The 18,590-nt window shown below is 29.8% G+C and overlaps 1 protein-coding gene across 5 annotated transcripts in view; it reads right to left on the bottom strand.

Annotated features, from left to right (window-relative positions):
* Window positions 1-13,506: 13,506 nt before the first annotated feature.
* Window positions 13,507-18,590, bottom strand: part of LOC129917033 (calcium/calmodulin-dependent protein kinase kinase 1) — a 93,788-nt gene continuing 88,704 nt past the window's right edge. For all 5 annotated transcript variants that reach the window (XM_055997343.1, XM_055997341.1, XM_055997340.1 and 2 more), the window contains 3 exons: window positions 17,970-18,157; window positions 17,620-17,853; window positions 13,507-13,927 (listed from right to left, as the gene is read on the bottom strand). In XM_055997343.1, the coding sequence (XP_055853318.1) occupies window positions 13,556-13,927; window positions 17,620-17,853; window positions 17,970-18,157 (794 nt within the window). In that variant the 3' untranslated portion in view covers window positions 13,507-13,555. The remainder of the gene's footprint in view (window positions 13,928-17,619; window positions 17,854-17,969; window positions 18,158-18,590) is intronic.

Here is an 18,590-nt window from a genome sequence, read left to right as displayed (position 1 = left end):
ACATTTTTCTCAAAACTGGAGCGTGAACGGGCAAAACGGACTTGAAATTCGGATTCAGCGGGTCCAAAAACATATAGAAAGATGGGTCTTGTTCCTGGTACATACAACTTTTTTTTTGGTGTGCTGGCACTGTCGCGAAATGTCGCTTTCATCCCCGGCACACAAAAAAAAAAGTTCCATGTACCAGGAACCAGACATATCTTTCTCTATGTTTTTGGACCCGCTGAATTCGAGTTTCAAGTCCGTTTTGCACGAACACCCTTCAGTTTTGAGAAAATTGCAAAAAACTCCAAAAAAGTCATAAAAATCCAAACAAAATGCAGTCACAGCTCAAAACTGGTGGGTGACCGGGCCAAACGGACTTGAAATTCGGATTCAGCGTGCCCAAAAACATATAGAAAGATAGGTCTGGTTCCTGGTACATGACACTTTTTTTATTTTGTGTGCCGGTGTTATTTTTCATAACATTGGGTGTGTTTTTTTGTTTATCTATACAGATTTTTTGCAAAAAAAACGACATCGAGATATTTGAAATCAAAACAATTTACGTGTTAAAAACAACAAACACTTTATCTGTATAGATTTTTGAAAAATCCAGATAATTATCCAGATTTTACTTTCTCTAGATAAAAATAGTAGTGCCAAGGTACTTTATTTGCTGTGTTATAGGTATTTTATACAGAAATATTTAAAAATATTAACAAAAAAAAAAAAAGCGGATAAAATAGGGTTTGAAAATAGCTCTCATATAGCCCAGTCATTTTAGTCATTTTTAAGCCCAATCTGCGGAAAAATTCCTACTGGGCTGAATTTTGGTATACAGCTTAATGACGGCTTTGTTATGAAGATGTGAAAAATCGACATTGATATCGTGTCCGCGTTAAGAGTTATAGGGGTCAAAAGGTCACAAAAACTGGTTTTTCACGATTTTCAGCAAAACGGTAAGTCTCATCAAAAAATTTTCAATGCAAGAATTGTAGACCAGATTATTATATATATAAAGTGTCATGACACTTTTTTTCCTAAGACCCACCGTTTCTTAGGTATAACGATTCAAAAAGTTGAAGTTTAGTTGTAATCGTCATAATCCTATTCCTGAAAAAAAAAACTCCTAACTGAAAAGTTCCTGAAATTTCATTATTTTTTTAGCTTGAATTTCGTTCCTCAACTGTTAAGAATATGGGGAAACCAAAAAAAAATTAAAATTTTCGCCATTTTTCCGATTGGGGCCCTTCTCCCGAAACCATTTCCCTGGGAATTTTTGTTTAGAATATGTCTGAAAATATACAGGGTGTGCAATAGAGAATGAACAACCCTAAAACGGCTTAAAGCTACACTTATGATTGTTCTAAAAACAGATAGAAAAAAGTTCTATCGCAACCAGTTCATAAAATATGGACTTTTTTTCGTTCAGTGTATTTTAAATTTTATCATCTTATGTTTTCGTTCACTACAACCACGAATGAATGAATTTTATTTATTTCTTTTTTTTTATAATTTTCTACAATAATTGGATGAGTACATAAACACTTTAAAAATTTCATAGCTATTGCACATTTTCGTAAAAAAAATTTTGAAATCTGTTTTTTGATGCAAAATGTAAAAAAGGTATTTTATGAAAAAATTTAAACACCTGTGGTATAAAATAAATCTATAGAAACCTAGGTGGCCAACTTTCTTTAAAATATTCTGGTATAAGGAGAATATTTTTAAGAAAGATGGCCACCTAGGTTTCTATAGATTTATTTTATACCACAGGTGTTTAAAATTTTTCATAAAATACCTTTTTTACATTTTGCATCAAAAAACAGATTTCAAAATTTTTTTTACGAAAATGTGCAATAGCTATGAAATTTTTAAAGTGTTTATGTACTCATCCAATTATTGTAGAAAATTATAAAAAAAAAGAAATAAATAAAATTCATTCATTCGTGGTTGTAGTGAAAGAAAACATAAGATGATAAAATTTAAAATACACTGAACGAAAAAAAGTCCATATTTTATGAACTGGTTGCGATAGAACTTTTTTCTATCTGTTTTAAGAACAATCATAAGTGTAGCTATAAGCCGTTTTAGGGTTGTTCATTCTCTATTGCACACCCTGTATATTTTCAGACATATTCTAAACAAAAATTCCCAGGGAAATGGTTTCGGGAGAAGGGCCCCAATCGGAAAAATGGTGAAAATTTCCATTTTTTTTTGGTTTCCCCATATTCTTAACAGTTGAGGAACGAAATTCAAGCTAAAAAAATAATGAAATTTCAGGAACTTTTCAGTTAGGAGTTTTTTTTTCAGGAATAGGATTATGACGATTACAACTAAACTTCAACTTTTTGAATCGTTATACCTAAGAAACGGTGGGTCTTAGGAAAAAAAGTGTCATGACACTTTTTATATATAATAATCTGGTCTACAATTCTTGCATTGAAAATTTTTTGATAAGACTTACCGTTTTGCTGAAAATCGTGAAAAACCAGTTTTTGTGACCTTTTGACCCCTATAACTCTTAACGCGGACACGATATCAATGTCGATTTTTCACATCTTCATAATAAAGCCATCATTAAGCTGTATACCAAAATTCAGCCTAGTAGGAATTTTTCCGCAGATAAAACCTAAAATTACTGGACTACATAGAGAAAAATTATCAAAAATTTGTTTGACATGGTTGCATTGAAATGGTAATATTTCGAGATATACGCAATGCACTTTTCAAATAAAAGTCTTAAATGGATTCTGATAAGATTATTGAACAAATTTATATATAAAACTACAAAAGTTTTTTTTTGAAAAATTAGAAAAAAAAAAAATAAAAAAGTTTCCACGTTTGATTTTTTAAAAATCGAAAAAAAATTCAATATGGCTACTTTCAAACACTTATAAACACTTATAACGCAAGAACGAAGCAACGTCGCAAATTAGCCCAAATATGGTCAATCGAATTTTTTACGGTACAACATTTTTTTCATGGAATGTATTCGGGAGTAGGGGAAAGTGGCCTAAAATGGCACCCCAAGGTAAAATGGCCCCCTTGCTAGAAATCGTAGAATCGAAAATAATTAGAAAGTTTTATGAACGCGATTCTTTAGTTTATCTGGTAAAACCAACATATACGAAATTTCGGGAACTTCAAGCCATTATTTGAAATTTGACAGGTCAAACTGTCTCTATCCACATCAAAAAGTACACTCGTTAAAATTTTGTGAAATTTTTTTTGCAAAAAAAGTATAAAAAACATTGTATTTTGGAAAAAGAAGTTAATGTGAGTATGAAGTATTTCTTATTAATTTACTGAAATAAGTTGCTTTAAAACGATTTTAAATTTTTTGGTGTAAAAATTAAATTGAAAAAACTCAAAATGGGCAAAATGGCCTACTAAGTGCTCGGGTAAAATGGCATACCTATTTCACATGTCATTTAAAATTTTTTTTTTCGCATTTTCATTTTTTTAAAGTGAAAATAGTTGCTATTTATGAACGATGTACAGAGATGAAGTCCTGGACTGAGGAAAGCTTTTGATTCCGTCAAAAACCTGGAAAAAAGCATCCAAAACATTGAAAGTTGCAAAAACTACAAAAACGAGACGAGCAACCAACATGAACTGGGTTTTGAATGACTCGATGAAAGATCTGGGGGGATTAAGCACCACTTGTTCCAAGAAAATGGAAAAGAAGCCCTTTGACTCAATTTTGCATTTCAAACCACGTATGTTTGGACAGTGTGCCATTTTACCCGGGTAAATTTGATCAGTGAAATTTGTAGACGTCTTGAAAATTAAAAAAATTAAATACGTTTTGGAACTTTTTCAACTCGCAAATGAAAAAAATGTGAGAGTAATATATAGTGGAGTAACTAAAGCTAAAAAATTGGCAATATTAGGGAACCCGGCCGAACAGCTTAGATTTTGATGATCTTTTTTTTCAAACGTCGGTAATTAAAAATACTTTAAAGTCTATAGATTAAAAATTGCCGGTGTTGCCGTTTTGATTTTTTAAATTTAATTGAAGATTTTTGTGAACAAAAACAATTTTTTTTCAAAAAATTTTCTTAATTTTCATAAATTAATTGATGCCAAAAGATTGTCTAGGAAATTCAAGGAAAAAAAATATACGGGAGTGAGGGACAATCTTCCATAGTTCAAGCGATAGATGCAATTTTCTTATTAATTGACTTCAAACACAAAAAAAAAAATTTGAACACAACGGCAACACCTACAATATTCAAATATACATTTTTTAAAAGCTAGAAGCTTAGTCATATATGTAAAATTAAAATTAAGTTAATTGAATGAACGGCTTTTGAAAGAATGGTAATTGAACTTAGATTTTTGAAAAAAAAAAAATTATTGAAAAAATTTTAACATGTCGTTTTTTAAACTTGGTCGTAATATAAAATGCATTTATTTTCAAATTTTTTTGGCCGCATTTATTATGATTTCAAATTATAAAAGGAAATGTCAATATGTATTACGGTTTATGAAAAAAATTAAAAAGTATTTCATTTTCGAAGAACTTTTTTTAATAAAAGTTTTGAAAAAAAATGTAACTTATTTTTTTTTAAAGTTCAACATCTAAACAAAAAATTATTTTTTATTCATTTAATAACCCTTACTGTTGAAAGTTAAATAGCAAAAATTTAAAGTTCCTATTTACCACAGTCTTTGAGAAAATTAATTATTTCAATGCAAACATTCAGTTTAAATAAAAAAAAAATTATTGAAACTGAAGTAATTTTTCATTTTTTTTTCAAAAGTGTGATATATTTTACCTTTTTTGCTTCGAAATTCAACTGATAATATTTATGACCAAAATTTTTTTTTAAACAAATTCATATTTTATTAGAAAAAGTTTGGAAAAAAGTCATTTTAAATTTTTCTAATAACATTTTTTTTTTTAATTCTGAGTTTGAGGACCATTTTTTCAAAAAGTCTTGATTAAATTTAGTGGATTTAAATTTAAGAGATAAGAATGAGCTTCTGGCTTTTTTAAAATGTATTTTAAAATATTGTAGGTGCTGCCGTTGTTTTCAAAATATTTTTTTTGTGTTTGAGGTCAGAATGTTAGAAAATTGCATTTATCGCTTAAACGATGGAAGATTGTCCCTTACTGCCTTTTATATATTTTCCTTAAATTACCTAGAGAATCTTTAAAAAACAATACGGCAACACCGGCAATTTTTAATCTATAGACTTTAAAGTATTTTTAATTACCTACGTTTGAAAAAAAAATCGTCAAAATCAGAGCTGTTCGGCCGGGTTCCCTAATAATTTGCTTTAGTTACTCTACTAATATTAAACTTTGAAAAGTATATAGCATTTAAGCTTGAATGCTACTGTTTTTCGAGATATAGGACATTTTCCTTAGGAGGGCCATTTTAGGCCACCTTCCCCTATGTCCTTATCATAAAAATCAATTTGTTTTGATGATAGGATGTCGGGAGCACCAGCTATCTTAGAAAAGAGATTGGCAACGTTCTCTATTTTTAATAATTTAAGCCAAAAATTACAAAGGAAAAACTTATTCACAATAACATTATCTAAAAAATTACTTAATGAATTACCTATATGAGTTAATAAAATTCAATTTTATAGTTGGTCAAATTCCAGGTTTGTGTAGCAGGGTGGCGGCAAAATGACGTTTTTTTCATACATCTGACAAATTTTTTAATTGTTTGGGAAGATCTTAAAAGAATGAATTATAGCACTTCTAATTATCTATCAAATGAGCCCTTAATGGTCATTGTAACCATCATATTATACCAGTAGCCTTACGTCACAGTCAAGATATAAGATTTTTTAACTAGCCATATCGGAATTTTCAATAATTTAAATAAACAAACAAAAAACAATCAAAAAAATCTCAAAAACATAACGGCTTAAACTATCTTGAGTTCTAATAATCGCATTGCCGAGATTAAGGTTTTTAGACATAGGAAAAATGACAGAGCATTCATTTTGATATACCTATAAAATTTAAAATGGTTTCAATTTAGCCTACACTGAGGGAAAAACCGCAGAGTAAAATGTAATAATGTTCAACGTTGATTTAATGTTAAAAAAACTAACATGAAACACTTTTAAAATAAAATTGGAACAGCGTAAGCAATTTTTTTATTTTTGTCGGACCTCAGCTTTTGTTGCATTTTTTCACTCAACAGTGAGATAGCACGTTGGTAAAGGATTCGCCTAGAGACCTAAGAGTTGTAGGTTTGATCCCCTATTTTTTCTTTATTTTTAATAAATTGATGCTTTTTTTCAAAGTTGAAACAACTTTGATTTTAAGATATTTTATAACGGCAAACGGCTTTAAACTAACGATGTTCTACTTTGATTTTAAAATTTTCGTCTTCAACCCAAAATCATTCCGAAAAATAGTTGAATCAACGTGGTTTTCATTGATTTTAAGTTGTTTTTTCCTTCAGTGTATTCATATCAACTGGAAAACTCACGTTAACCCCCCAAAAACCATATAAACTCAACATTAAAATTTTTAAACGTTTGAATTCGATTTATGACTCATAAAACTAGTTTTAGTTTAGTTTATATAACTTTTTATTTAACTTGATTAAAACAATGTAATACCTTATTATATTTTAGCAGAAAGTCTTTAGGTTATGGCAGTTAGCCATAACCAGGACTCATAAAACTATAAAACTGCTTACTTTTATTTTGGTTATACATCCACTCCCAAAACTTGCTCGATCTTATAGAATAAATCGTGCTTTGTTTTTCACTGTTGACTATAGACCTACTCACAATAATTGGAAAACTCGCGTTATTTAACCCCCTTAAAACCATATAAGGCCACGATTCAAAACTGCCAGACTTTTGAATTCGTTTTTAGAATGCATTAGGAATTAGGCTATAAAACTGCATACTCACATTTTGGTTATACCTCCACTCCCAAAATTTGCTATGGGCACTTAGACTAATATTAAAAATTAAAACAATTTATCGATTTCGGCCAAAATGTTGTATATATAACAAAGGCAAGTCATAAGTAGGTAAAAAAGTTTACAATTATAAACTGACCCAGTTACATATAGAAATTTCAAAAAAATACGCATACGCCCGAGTGTACGTTTAATAAAATATTCGTATACTTCTAGAGGTATAGTTTCATTTAAAAATACTTTGTTATGGTAAGCTAGTTTTCTGGTTAACAATGCGTTGAATAACACTGGTCAACAAAATTAAACTTTTTTTTTGTTACAGAAACCAAGGTATACTTTTCTATAGGATTTTGGTGTGCTAAGCTCGAATCCGAAGTCAAAAAAATTCTATCACATCACGTTTTTGAGATAGTCCCGTTAGAAAATCGAAAATTCCGCTTTTTACCAGTTTTCGAGATTATTTCTTAGCTTTTGGTTAGTTGTTTTAGATAAATTTGTAACGGTTTCTAGTAGAACTAAATCTTGTCTTTCTAAATCCGTTTAAATCTTTTAAAAATCTCTTTTCTTCTTTGAGAAATCTGAAGTTGAAATCAACGTGTTTGGTATATCTTATGTTTATTTACTTTTAATAGCGAATCTCGAAAAGTTCTTTGCCAATCGCTTTCAAATTTTGACACAACGTTTCGTTTACATTCCATTAAGTTCTTGTCTTGTTTTTAACAAGAAAAAAATTATATTTTTCTCACTAGTAATTATTTAGTATAACTTATCTGACACAGTCACGCTTTGATGTATCTCACCGCGATTCACCACTTTCGCAGATATAAAAACTTGCAAGATTCAAAATAGAACGTTGTGTCAAAATTTGAAAGCGATTGGCAAAGAACTTTTTGAGATTCGCTATTAAAAGTAAATAAACATAAGATATACCAAACACGTTGATTTCAACTTCAGATTTCTCAACGAAGAAAAGAAATTTTTAAAAGATTTAAACGGATTTAGAAAGACAAGATTTAGTTCTACTAGAAACCGTTACAAATTTATTTAAAACAAATAACCAAAAGCTAAGAAATAATCTCGAAAACTGGTAAAAAGCGGCATTTTCGATTTTCTAACGGGATTATCTCAAAAACGTGATGTGATAGAATTGTTCTGACTAAAGATTCGAGCTCAGCACCCAAAAAACCTATAGAAAAGTATGTCTTGATGTCTGTAACAAAAACCTTGTTGACCAGTGTAATTAGACCATTAAAAATAGTAGGACTGTATTAAAACCTGTGTAAGGAAATAACATTGTTGTGAAAGTTTTTTTATGAATTTCAGTTGGTGTAGTTAAATTATGAGCAGCTATCAAAAATGTTTCAGAATCCAGATTTGTCCAGAAAGTTTTTGTTTGAATTGTGCCGTTGGATTTATGACTTACCGATGACATGCATTTGAAAAATTTGTAAATAATTGATCTCAGAAGTTGCAGCTGTAAAAACTATAAAACCAAAAAGTCATTTCTTCGTGAGAAGAAATGTATTATATTACATGAAAATTGTAATAAAAATATTTTCGAAAGCAGAAAATTCTATACATAATTGACCTCAATGATTTGATCAGTTCTAAAACTTCTTAAAACATGGTACATGACACATCTGAGTCCAAAAAATCTGGAGCATCCATTTTATTATAAAAAGCTTCGAGTTTTAAATATTTTGGATAATATTGGTACTTTATTTAAAATTTCGCCAGAAGAAATGTGTTAACAAGAAGAAGGAGTGTAGATAGAGTCTAGAGAAAAGAAAAAAAAATTATATATAATAATTTATTATAAAGAATTCGTTGTTTTGTTGAGTTTTTGTTTTGTTTTGTTCACAAACCGTTTATTTTGAATTGGTGTTAACAATTTGTTTAACATGTCTTGTTTCAATTTTAAATTTAACAGCCAATAAATTGCATTTTTGTATATATTTTTATATATATATGAAATTTAATAATTTTAATATTATTTAATGGAGAGACACATAAACAGAAAAAACACATTCAACATTTTTGTTTTAATATATTAAGCCTCATGGTTTACATTGGTTAATGGTCCCGAAATAATTCTCATTTAAAAAGCTCTCAATTAAATTATTATTTTTAATATTACATATTTTTATATTTTTCTTTTGTTAATAAAATTAAAATTGCTTGTATGTAAAGTTAACTTTACCTACTTTTTTATTTTTTTGATGTTGTCTTTTCATTAAGTAATTTTCTACTGTTTCAAGAGATATTTTATACTATTTTTTCTTAGTACCAATTTATTAGATAATTAAATTTTCATAAGTATTAATTCTATAGAAATGTAAAGTTTTAAAGCTTTTTGTTGTTATTTTTTTTTTTTTTAAATTTTCAAAAGATTTGACGAATTTTTTCTTATTACATATATTATTTTATAGATGGCTAATATTTTTTAATTTTCTAAGAGCAATTATGTATTAATTTTTTATTTGTGATTTCAAATCTCTTTTTTTCGAATCTATGAATAAAATGAATCAAAGAATATATTTTTTTTAAGTTTTCAATCTGAAATTTATAGAAATTTCAACTAAAAAACATTTCTTTCAATGTTTTGTACTTCTTTCTGATATAGGTATGTTAATATTTTTAATCAAAGTTCATTCCTTGTTTTCTTGAAATGAAAAAGAACTTAAAGAATTATGAGAGGTTTCTCAGAAATTGATAATGCTATCTGAATCTAATTAATTTCAATTTGAGTCTGAATAACAAAAACAGACTCTATTTTTATATTATTATTCAGCATTAAAAAACATTGCGCACAATAAACTTCCATTGGCTGAAAATAAAAGTTATTAGATATTATTATTTGTTCGACTCGAAAAAAAACACCCTTTGGTCTAAAGTATTTGAATGAATAAATTCTTTTAATGCAATATTTTACTGGGATTTCAAAAAAGGTTTCGGTACTAGTTCCAAGTGCTCCAACACACTTTACGGATTGTTTATTTTATAAACTTTACTTCTCTGTTTTTCATTTTGCATAAATTTTCTTCGCAGTTTTACATTTAACTACGCTATATTAACACTTTTTTAGAAAGAAAAAGGATTAATTAAGACCGATGAGTAGAATATCAGTCCAGTTCACAGTTCTACTTAAAAAAAATCCAGTCTATTTGTTTTAAATAACATCTATATGAAAATATAAAATACTCTGTACCTGGTTAAGAGGATATAAGCATTAAACCTTTCCAAGATACTTTAATGACATTCAGCGAAAGGAGAGCTGAATATAAGACCCATTTCACACTCAAAAAGCAACCGGATAGATTCCGCCAACGAAAAGGCTGTTAGGAAAGGCACCTTTAGGGACATTTTACACGACGACGCACGCCGAGATCAGGTTAACGGCCCAGTTAGCTGGTTTCTAGGTACACGTTCTTTTGGGTGCCTTCGCACGAATAAATTGAAAACCTATTAAAAACCCGCTAACGGCTAACGTCGTGTGAAATAGCCTTTACTCGTACAAATCGAAACAATGCAAAAAACCGGGTAGTCAGTTGCCGGCAGTGGGCCTTAGGCACCTGAGCCCTACCGCTATATTTTCATTTGAAACCAGTAGTTTTCAGTGATTCCTTTTCAATTGAGACCAGTAAACCTTGCATATTCACAATTCTCTGGACATCCAAAAGGACCATGTTAAAATAAATCATATATGGCCTTTAACTTGGAAATACATTCTTTGCATTGGTCATAACTAGAGTTGAGCAAATTAGTTCATTTGAGTGATTGATAATTTTTATTCCAAGCATGCTACTTAATTGGTTGGTTTTACTTAATTTAAGTTCAAACATAAAAATAAACATTTTTCGGAGCACCTTTAGGGATAAAATAAACCATAAAATAAACTATTTTGCTAACGAAATTCTCTAACAACCGGAACCAACTTGAATCATTTTTAACTTCCCCTTTGAATTCCTTACCAAAGTAACATTTTGATCAGCCATTGTTAGAAGCAATCACTAGACAAACCTGGTAAAGTGTTAGGAGCTGGTAGTTTTTACTAAGGAAATATTTGCTATATATATCTATAGCAACCGCCCATTTTCACTGAATTTTTAAACAACATTAGGTACTTCTGAATATCGAAGAGTCTTGAAATTTGACAATGATAGTGAGGGTACTTTGTAGAAAAGTAGCAGAAGGAAGTGCTCTTAAAAATGGAGCCAGGTTTTCTTAAGTAAGAATTAAGTCTGGTACAAAAATTAGTGAGATAAAGGGGTACTTTATACAAAATAAAAGTAGCAGCAGAAATGTACTTACAATTACTGAGATATAAAAGGGCAACAAGTTGTAAGATTTTGTTATAAATTTGTATTAAATTATATTTATTTAATAAGATGGATAGCAGAGAATCACACATATGAAACTATTTTCTTAAAAACTGAATACTCTTCCTTGCCTCCCAATTGTTTTTTGCATCTGATACTTAAAAATCTCCCACTAGAAATCCGATTGATCTTTTTTAATACAAAACTTTACGACGATTGTTCTGAGTAAAGGCTTGACCACACACCACACAGGAAAGGTATACGGTAGCGGTACGGGTAATTGTATGAAAATAATTCTAAGTCACAACTACCTCTCCAGTGTAGTCAAGTCTTAAGATTTTAACATCAAAAGTGTTTACGTAGATATTTCTTCACAAGTTTGTTTTAGAAAACTTGAACAATTTCTGATAAATAGCTACTTGGATAAAAAAGGTCTTATGTATGGGTATTAGAGTGGGTCAAAAAAATTGAAATTCTTTTTTTTTGATTTGGTACTCCGAAAATTGATTGCTAGACACCTCTAGAATATACACACCAAATATGAGCTCTTAATATTAATGGGAAGGTCCTCCGTTTCGCAATTTTCCATTTTTACATCAAGCTTCTACTAAAAAAAATCATTTTTTTTTAAATCGACTTTTTAGCAAATTTTTTTTTAAGTATTCTTGTAGGAAATTGAACGCTCTACAAAAAAGGCCTTAAACACTTTTTTCGTTTATCTAACCGTTTAATAGATATTTGAGGTCCAAAAATCAAGAAAATCTTTAAGAGTTCGTTTTTTGTTCTTAATTTTGTAGCAAATTGAAAAATTATAATAATCAAACGCGCAAGAATGGTTAGATTAATAAAAAAAAAGTTAATAAGACCTTTTTTGTGGAACAATCTATTTCCTACAAGAATATGTCTTGCGCGTTTGATGATTATAATTTTTCAATTTGTTACAAAATTTAGAACAAAAATCGAATTTTTAAAGATTTTCTTGATTTTTGGACCTCAAATATTTATTAAACGGTTACATAAACGAAAAATGTGTTCAAGGCCTTTTTTGTAGAGCGTTCAATTTCCTACAAGAATATGTGAAGACATTTGCTAAAAAGTCGATTTAAAAAAAAAAAAGATTTTTTTTTAGTATAAGCTTGATGTAAAAATGGAAAATTGCGAAGCGGAGGACCTTCCCATTAATATTAAGAGCTCATATTTGTTGTGTATATTCTAGAGGTGTCTAGCAATCGATTTTTCGGAGTACCAAATCAAAAAAAAAAAAAGAATTTCGATTTTTTTGACCCACCCTAATGGGTACCTATAGGTACATTTGAAATAGTTTAAAATTACATTCAATTGTTTTTATGTCACCTAGAACCTACAGGTCAGACAATAAAACATTTCTATAAAAATAAAACATTTATCCAAAAAATTATATTTTGCCCTTGAAAACTAAACACAAAATGTTTTTTAGGTTCCTTAACTATGATAGAATTTAGAAAACTTGATATAACAATAAAAAAAAAAATAACATTTTATTTAATGTTTCTTAAATTTCTATTTGATGATTTGCACAACCAAAACTTTAAAAACAGCATTTAACTTATAGATATTTTTTTGTTGAAACTTTTTTCAATATATATTTATATATTTTTAAATAGTATAAAACAATTAAAAAAAAACAAAAATTAACCACACAAATATAAAATAACTATAAATAGGTAAAATGTACACATATTAAATTTTGTAGGAATACATGTGTGTATCTGTATAGTATATAATAATAATATATATATAATTATTTTAACAACACTAATAATATCAATATCACAGAAAACAATATAAGGGTTATTACAACGAATGATTGCAATTTAGCATTTGCATTTTTTTGTGTGTAATTTTTGTTTTGTGTGTGTTTTTTGTGTACTATAGATTATTTGAATTATAATATTTTTTTTTTATTATTATTATATATTTTATAAATGTGTGCAGTTACTATAAATGTGCATTTTAAGAAACTACATATTTCTAAAGCTTATTAAAATGGAGAGACCTTTTACAGTTATACAATATTAATAATAAAAATTAAAAACAAATAACATTTAAATATTAAACCCGTTTCATAAAAGATAGATATATTTATTTTTAATTATATCATATTTTGTTTTTGTTGTAGGAAAATTAATTTTTAACTAATTTAAGAAAAAAAGAAAGAGCTTAAATAAAATTATATTTATTATTATTATTTATTCATTAAATGCAAATATTATGTGTGTATTTTTTGTGTGTTTGCGCACATATACATACAATGTATGTTTTGGCAATAATATAGTAATTGTTTTTTTTTTTTTTTGCTTAAAGCATTTAGGAATCCTCTGAAATGTCACAATTCGAACTGACAATATGTTCTGATAAAGCTGGTAGAATATTGTCACCAGAGAGTTGTCTATCGATTGGCAAATGATATGCTCCGGGAGCAGAATTTGATCGTCCTGCTCGGGTAAATCTCTCCAAACGGGATCCACCTCGTTGTGGAGCACGGCCGGATATTCCTCGATTGAAGGGATTCAAAAATGAGTGATTTTTAAGCATTGTTTTGATTAAAATTAATGTGTCTAGTTTTGGAATGCTTTTAACAACACTATTAATATCCTCCTCACTTATTTGTACGAGACGACAGTTTTCATCTTCTGTTGGCAGATTGTTGACACCATTTGCTGTTACCCATGGATGTTCCTGTGGAATATACGTAAATAGAGTATATAGAAAGATAATTTTTTTTTTTTTTATAAAAAATCAATAAATTAATTTTTTTCGGAGATTTAAGTTTAATACTACCAAAAAAAAAACATTCTACATAATCCTCAAAAAAGCTAAAGGAAAAATTGATATTTCTAAACCCAGAGTGAGCTTGATCGAGCATTTTGAATCAAAGATGTACAAAACTGCAACTCATCAAAAAACAGTGTCAATCCTAAAAAACTTATAGCAATGTTCTTTTGCCATTTAATCTTATACCTTTTTTGTTATTTCTATAACTTATAAGTCTTGAATCTTAGAATAAATTCTCGTTTGCCAACAGTGGTACAGTGATGAAATGAAATCAATTCTTGATTCTCGATATGAATAACACCTACTTTTTGGTTATATATGTAAGAGTAAAAATTTACATGCTAATGCCTTGATTTTAACTGCAAGAAATTTTGAGAATGGTCAATTTTTGAAGCAAAGGGAGTTGAAAAACATACTTATTGGGACAGCAAAATTAGAGTGGAAATTTTGAGTTCCAGGCATGTCGAGTAAAAATGTAAGTTAAATTTTTCATAAAAACTGCGAACCAAAGCCGTTTGGAGGAAAATTACGGAAACAACTGATATTGGAACATAAATACACTTCTGCCTTCTTTAAAAACAGTTTTTTCTTGGGTTTGCTTTACCTTTATTCATGAACGATATAATTAAAAAATTTTCGACCCCAAAAGTTTTCTGATTTTAATAATATATGTAGTCCAGTAAAATCGTATTAAACATCAAAAGTGTAAAGTTCTAGTGTAATTGTTTTTGATGTGGGGTGTTGAACATGAATTTGAATTTGTCCAACAAATTGTCTTATGGTTACTATAGGAAATTTCTGAAAAAGTCCGAGAAAACGTTTTTTGTTCTTGTCATTTTGCGAGTTATATGTACTTAAAAAGTAATCCTTTCACAATAAAAGAATTAAGAAGAATCTGAAATGGTAAGGAATCTGAAATTGTCCAACAAAATATTTTATGGCAAACATGAGAATTTATAAAAAAAAGTTAAAAAAGAAATGATTTTTTCTTGTTATTAGCGTATTACTGCAAACGCGGCTTTCTTTTACAATCACTCTTTATTTTATACAAAAAAAAAAAGAAGAAAAAACCCACATTTTATTTGTTATTAATTTTTTTGTATGACTTATGGCTTCAGCTTAAAAAATCGCTGAAAAAATCATAAATCAGTACTTTTTTCATGAAATAAAAATTCTATAGACAAGTATGCTGTTTTTTTTTAATGTTATGTATGATATAATATACATACTATTATGGATTAATTTGTTAGGGTCTTTTTATTTTTTCGAGGACAAAATGATTTCATTATTTGTTCCATCGATAAAAAAGAGTGTGTGTACACATGTACACGCGACTGAAGTTATACTTCTCATTCAGTATATGTAAATGAATTTCATTTGATATTTTTAATTTCTATTATTAAGTAATTAATCCACACTTAGTTTTTTTACATTTTTATCAAGTGAACAATAAATTAATTCTTTCATCTTCCTTGCGTCCATGTAGTTTTCAATTTATTCTGTGAAATTTACTCATGTTGTGCGGTTCAGAACGTACGGTATATGGTTAACGAAAGTAAATGAATTGCGCATAAAATGTGCGATGTGGTAATTTTATGAGAATTGTGTTTGCTTCAGCACTAGTAGTAGCAATATGGAACTTGCAGGGTTGCTACAAAGCTCAAAAGTTAGCTGAGCTCAGCTCACAGCTCAGCTCAAATTTTGAGCTAGCTCACTTTTGAGCTATGTACCTATGAGCTGAGCTAATGGTTGAGCTGAGCTGTTGGGTGAGCTGAGCTGTCGGTGAGCTGAGCTGAGCTGTTGGGTGAGCTAAGGTAAAGTGAGCTGAGCTGAGCTGTGATGGGTGAGAGGATACATTGATTTTTATTTGGAAAGTATAATGAAATATGAAGATATTTTAAACTTTTATAAAACACCATAGCTTAAGATGTTTGGTTCTAGTTATTAATAGAATTATTTTAGCACATGGATATTTTTATAAATAAAACAGATAATTTTTCGTGATCTTTTTTCTTGGTTTTTTTAATAGTAAATATATTTGTATTTTTTTTAGTAAAATATTTCTTTTTTTATCATAAAAACACATTCCGGTACAATCCGGTTTTTGTACTTTTTTTCAAAATTCCGAGAAAATCGCGTTTGAAAGTTGGGGTAAATTTTTTTTTTCGAAAAATCCCCGAATATTTGAACAGTCCTGGAAGCTAAACCGCTTGAGAGCAATTTTTGGGAGTGATGCCAAATGATAGCTTGTGTCATGGGCCTACGCTTTGCACATTGTCAGATTTTTAAAAAAGCGCCTTACATGTTAAACCGCCACATCATGCCTATTTTTTCAGAATCGTGCCTATTTTTTTTTTTTTCTTTTAAGTTCTCCCGGTTTGAGAACGCGTGGACCTACAGGGATGAGAGTTGTACCCAAATGTAGGTTAGAGTCCCCGCTACCTTTTGGCATCAAAATTCCGAGATATAGGCGTTGGAAGTTGGGGGCGCTCACTTTCAGCTCAGCTCAAATGAGCTGAGCTATGGTACCTAGCTCAAAAGTGAGCTAGCTCAAATTTGAGGTGAGCTGTGAGCTGAGCTGAAATGTGAGCTTTTTGCAACCCTGGCAACTTGACACATGGAAATTACCACATGCAACTTGTCACATGCAACTTGCCACATGTAACTTCCCACATGCAACTTGCCACACGCAACTTGCCACATGCAACTTGCCACACGCAACTTGCCACATGCAGCTTGCCACATGCAACTTGCCACACGCAACTTGCCACATGCAACTTGCCACATGCAACTTGTCACATGCAACTTGCCACATGAAACATGTAACTTGCAACGTGTTGTGTGTTTTATGTTTGCCGTACTGCGGCGTACTGCATTTTTAAATACTAAAGTACTGCCTACTCTAAAGGTGAAACGACAGCCCTGCTACCCAGGGTGATCGCGAAAAATGGGTAGTTTGTGGAAGAAAGCCCGCAGCAAATTTTGGGTGTGAGTGATAGAAAAAAGTGATGGATATTTTTGGAATGGTTTTTCAATTCAATAACTATGTAGTTTCGAAAATAATAGATAGAATAATAGATAGAACTTCATTTCGTGATTTTTAAATGATGAGTCTTTTCAAAACTTCTTTGATACTACTTTGCAAATTGAACTTTCTTTTCTGCATGCAATTATTGCTACGCACTTAACGTCTAATTCCGTACTTGGTAGTTTTTTTTTTACGTTATTAACAAGTATTCTTGTTGTAAAGTCTAGTTTTGAAGTCTCTAAGATATTAACAACCATTATCTTTGGATAACTTTCTTAAAGCTAGCAAGAAATAACGCATACGATAGCTAGTATTCTTCTCTTTTAACATCAGCAAGGGAAATTTTTAGTTCCGGGCTGATGATTGAAGTTAATATAGAATTGATTATCAGCATAAATAAAAAACCATAAATACAGTTTTTCATAGCTTCCTTTTATTTTGTTAATTTTTTGAAAGAGGGGTTTCAAGCTTTTTTGTATCCTAAATTTTGTTCGTTATTTTAAAGTTTTCTTTATTCGTTTTCAAGTCATATATAAAAAAGCTTTGTAAATTTCTTTCAAATACTCACCTTAATTTGTGGAAGCGTTATCCTCTTTCCCGGATCCTTTGTAAGCATTTTTTCAATAAGATCAATCAACTCACAGCTAACTTTTGGCATATCAGGTATAACAAGAACCTCATTTTTAATTTTTTCATATAGAAACGGCACCGAACTTGCCACAAAAGGTACATTGCCATACACTAAGGCGTATAGCGTTGCACCCAATGCCCAAATATCAGCTGCCTTTCCACTATACAAGTGCTGTAAAATACAAAATTATTTCCAATATCAATAACTATGATCAATATAAAATCTCATTACACAAAAACACAAAAGCTTATCAACCCTTATAGAAGAGAATAATAACCATAACCAACCTGTCCCGGAAATAGAGTTTCCGGTGCCCGGAATGCCGGTGTCCCAGCTGTAGAGCCATTATTCATAGTTGCATCCTCTCCAAAGAATTCATTGCACACCCCCAAGTCGGCTATTTTAACGTGTCCACATTCGGTTAGAAGCAAATTACCTGGCTTGATGTCAGCGTGAATAATGCGTTGATAATGCACTGAAATGATAAAATAATGAAAATACTATAAGGTTAGGAATACAATTGAGGAGTATCGGTAAGCGGAAAGAAGCAATATATAGAGAGGATATCCTTGCCATCATAGAAATATCTTTTTGAAAAAAAAAAAAAAAAATAAAAAACGAGGAATAAAAATCTCCCCAGAGTGAAGGATGCAAGCAACTGAAAGTAAACGAATTAGAAATGCTCAAGAGATGAAAGGGACCTATTCTGTGTATACCTAAGCCAGCAGGGAACCAGGTTCCCTTGCGTGTGATGCTGTGCTATATTTAAAGAAGGATGATATCCACCTCAATAGATTGCTTTGTTAAGAGCCAATAAAGCATTAGGTTTCATTTAGGTGGTAGCTATATTTAATCAGGTAGTTCCATGATTGCCAACTCAGATTTATTGAAAGTTGGTAGTTATTGAG

Source organism: Episyrphus balteatus, chromosome 3, assembly GCF_945859705.1.
Source record: "Episyrphus balteatus chromosome 3, idEpiBalt1.1, whole genome shotgun sequence".
Classification (NCBI taxonomy): Eukaryota; Metazoa; Arthropoda; class Insecta; order Diptera; family Syrphidae; genus Episyrphus; species Episyrphus balteatus.
Note: the sequence above shows the minus strand (reverse complement) of the source record. Positions and strands in the feature narration are given on the sequence as shown.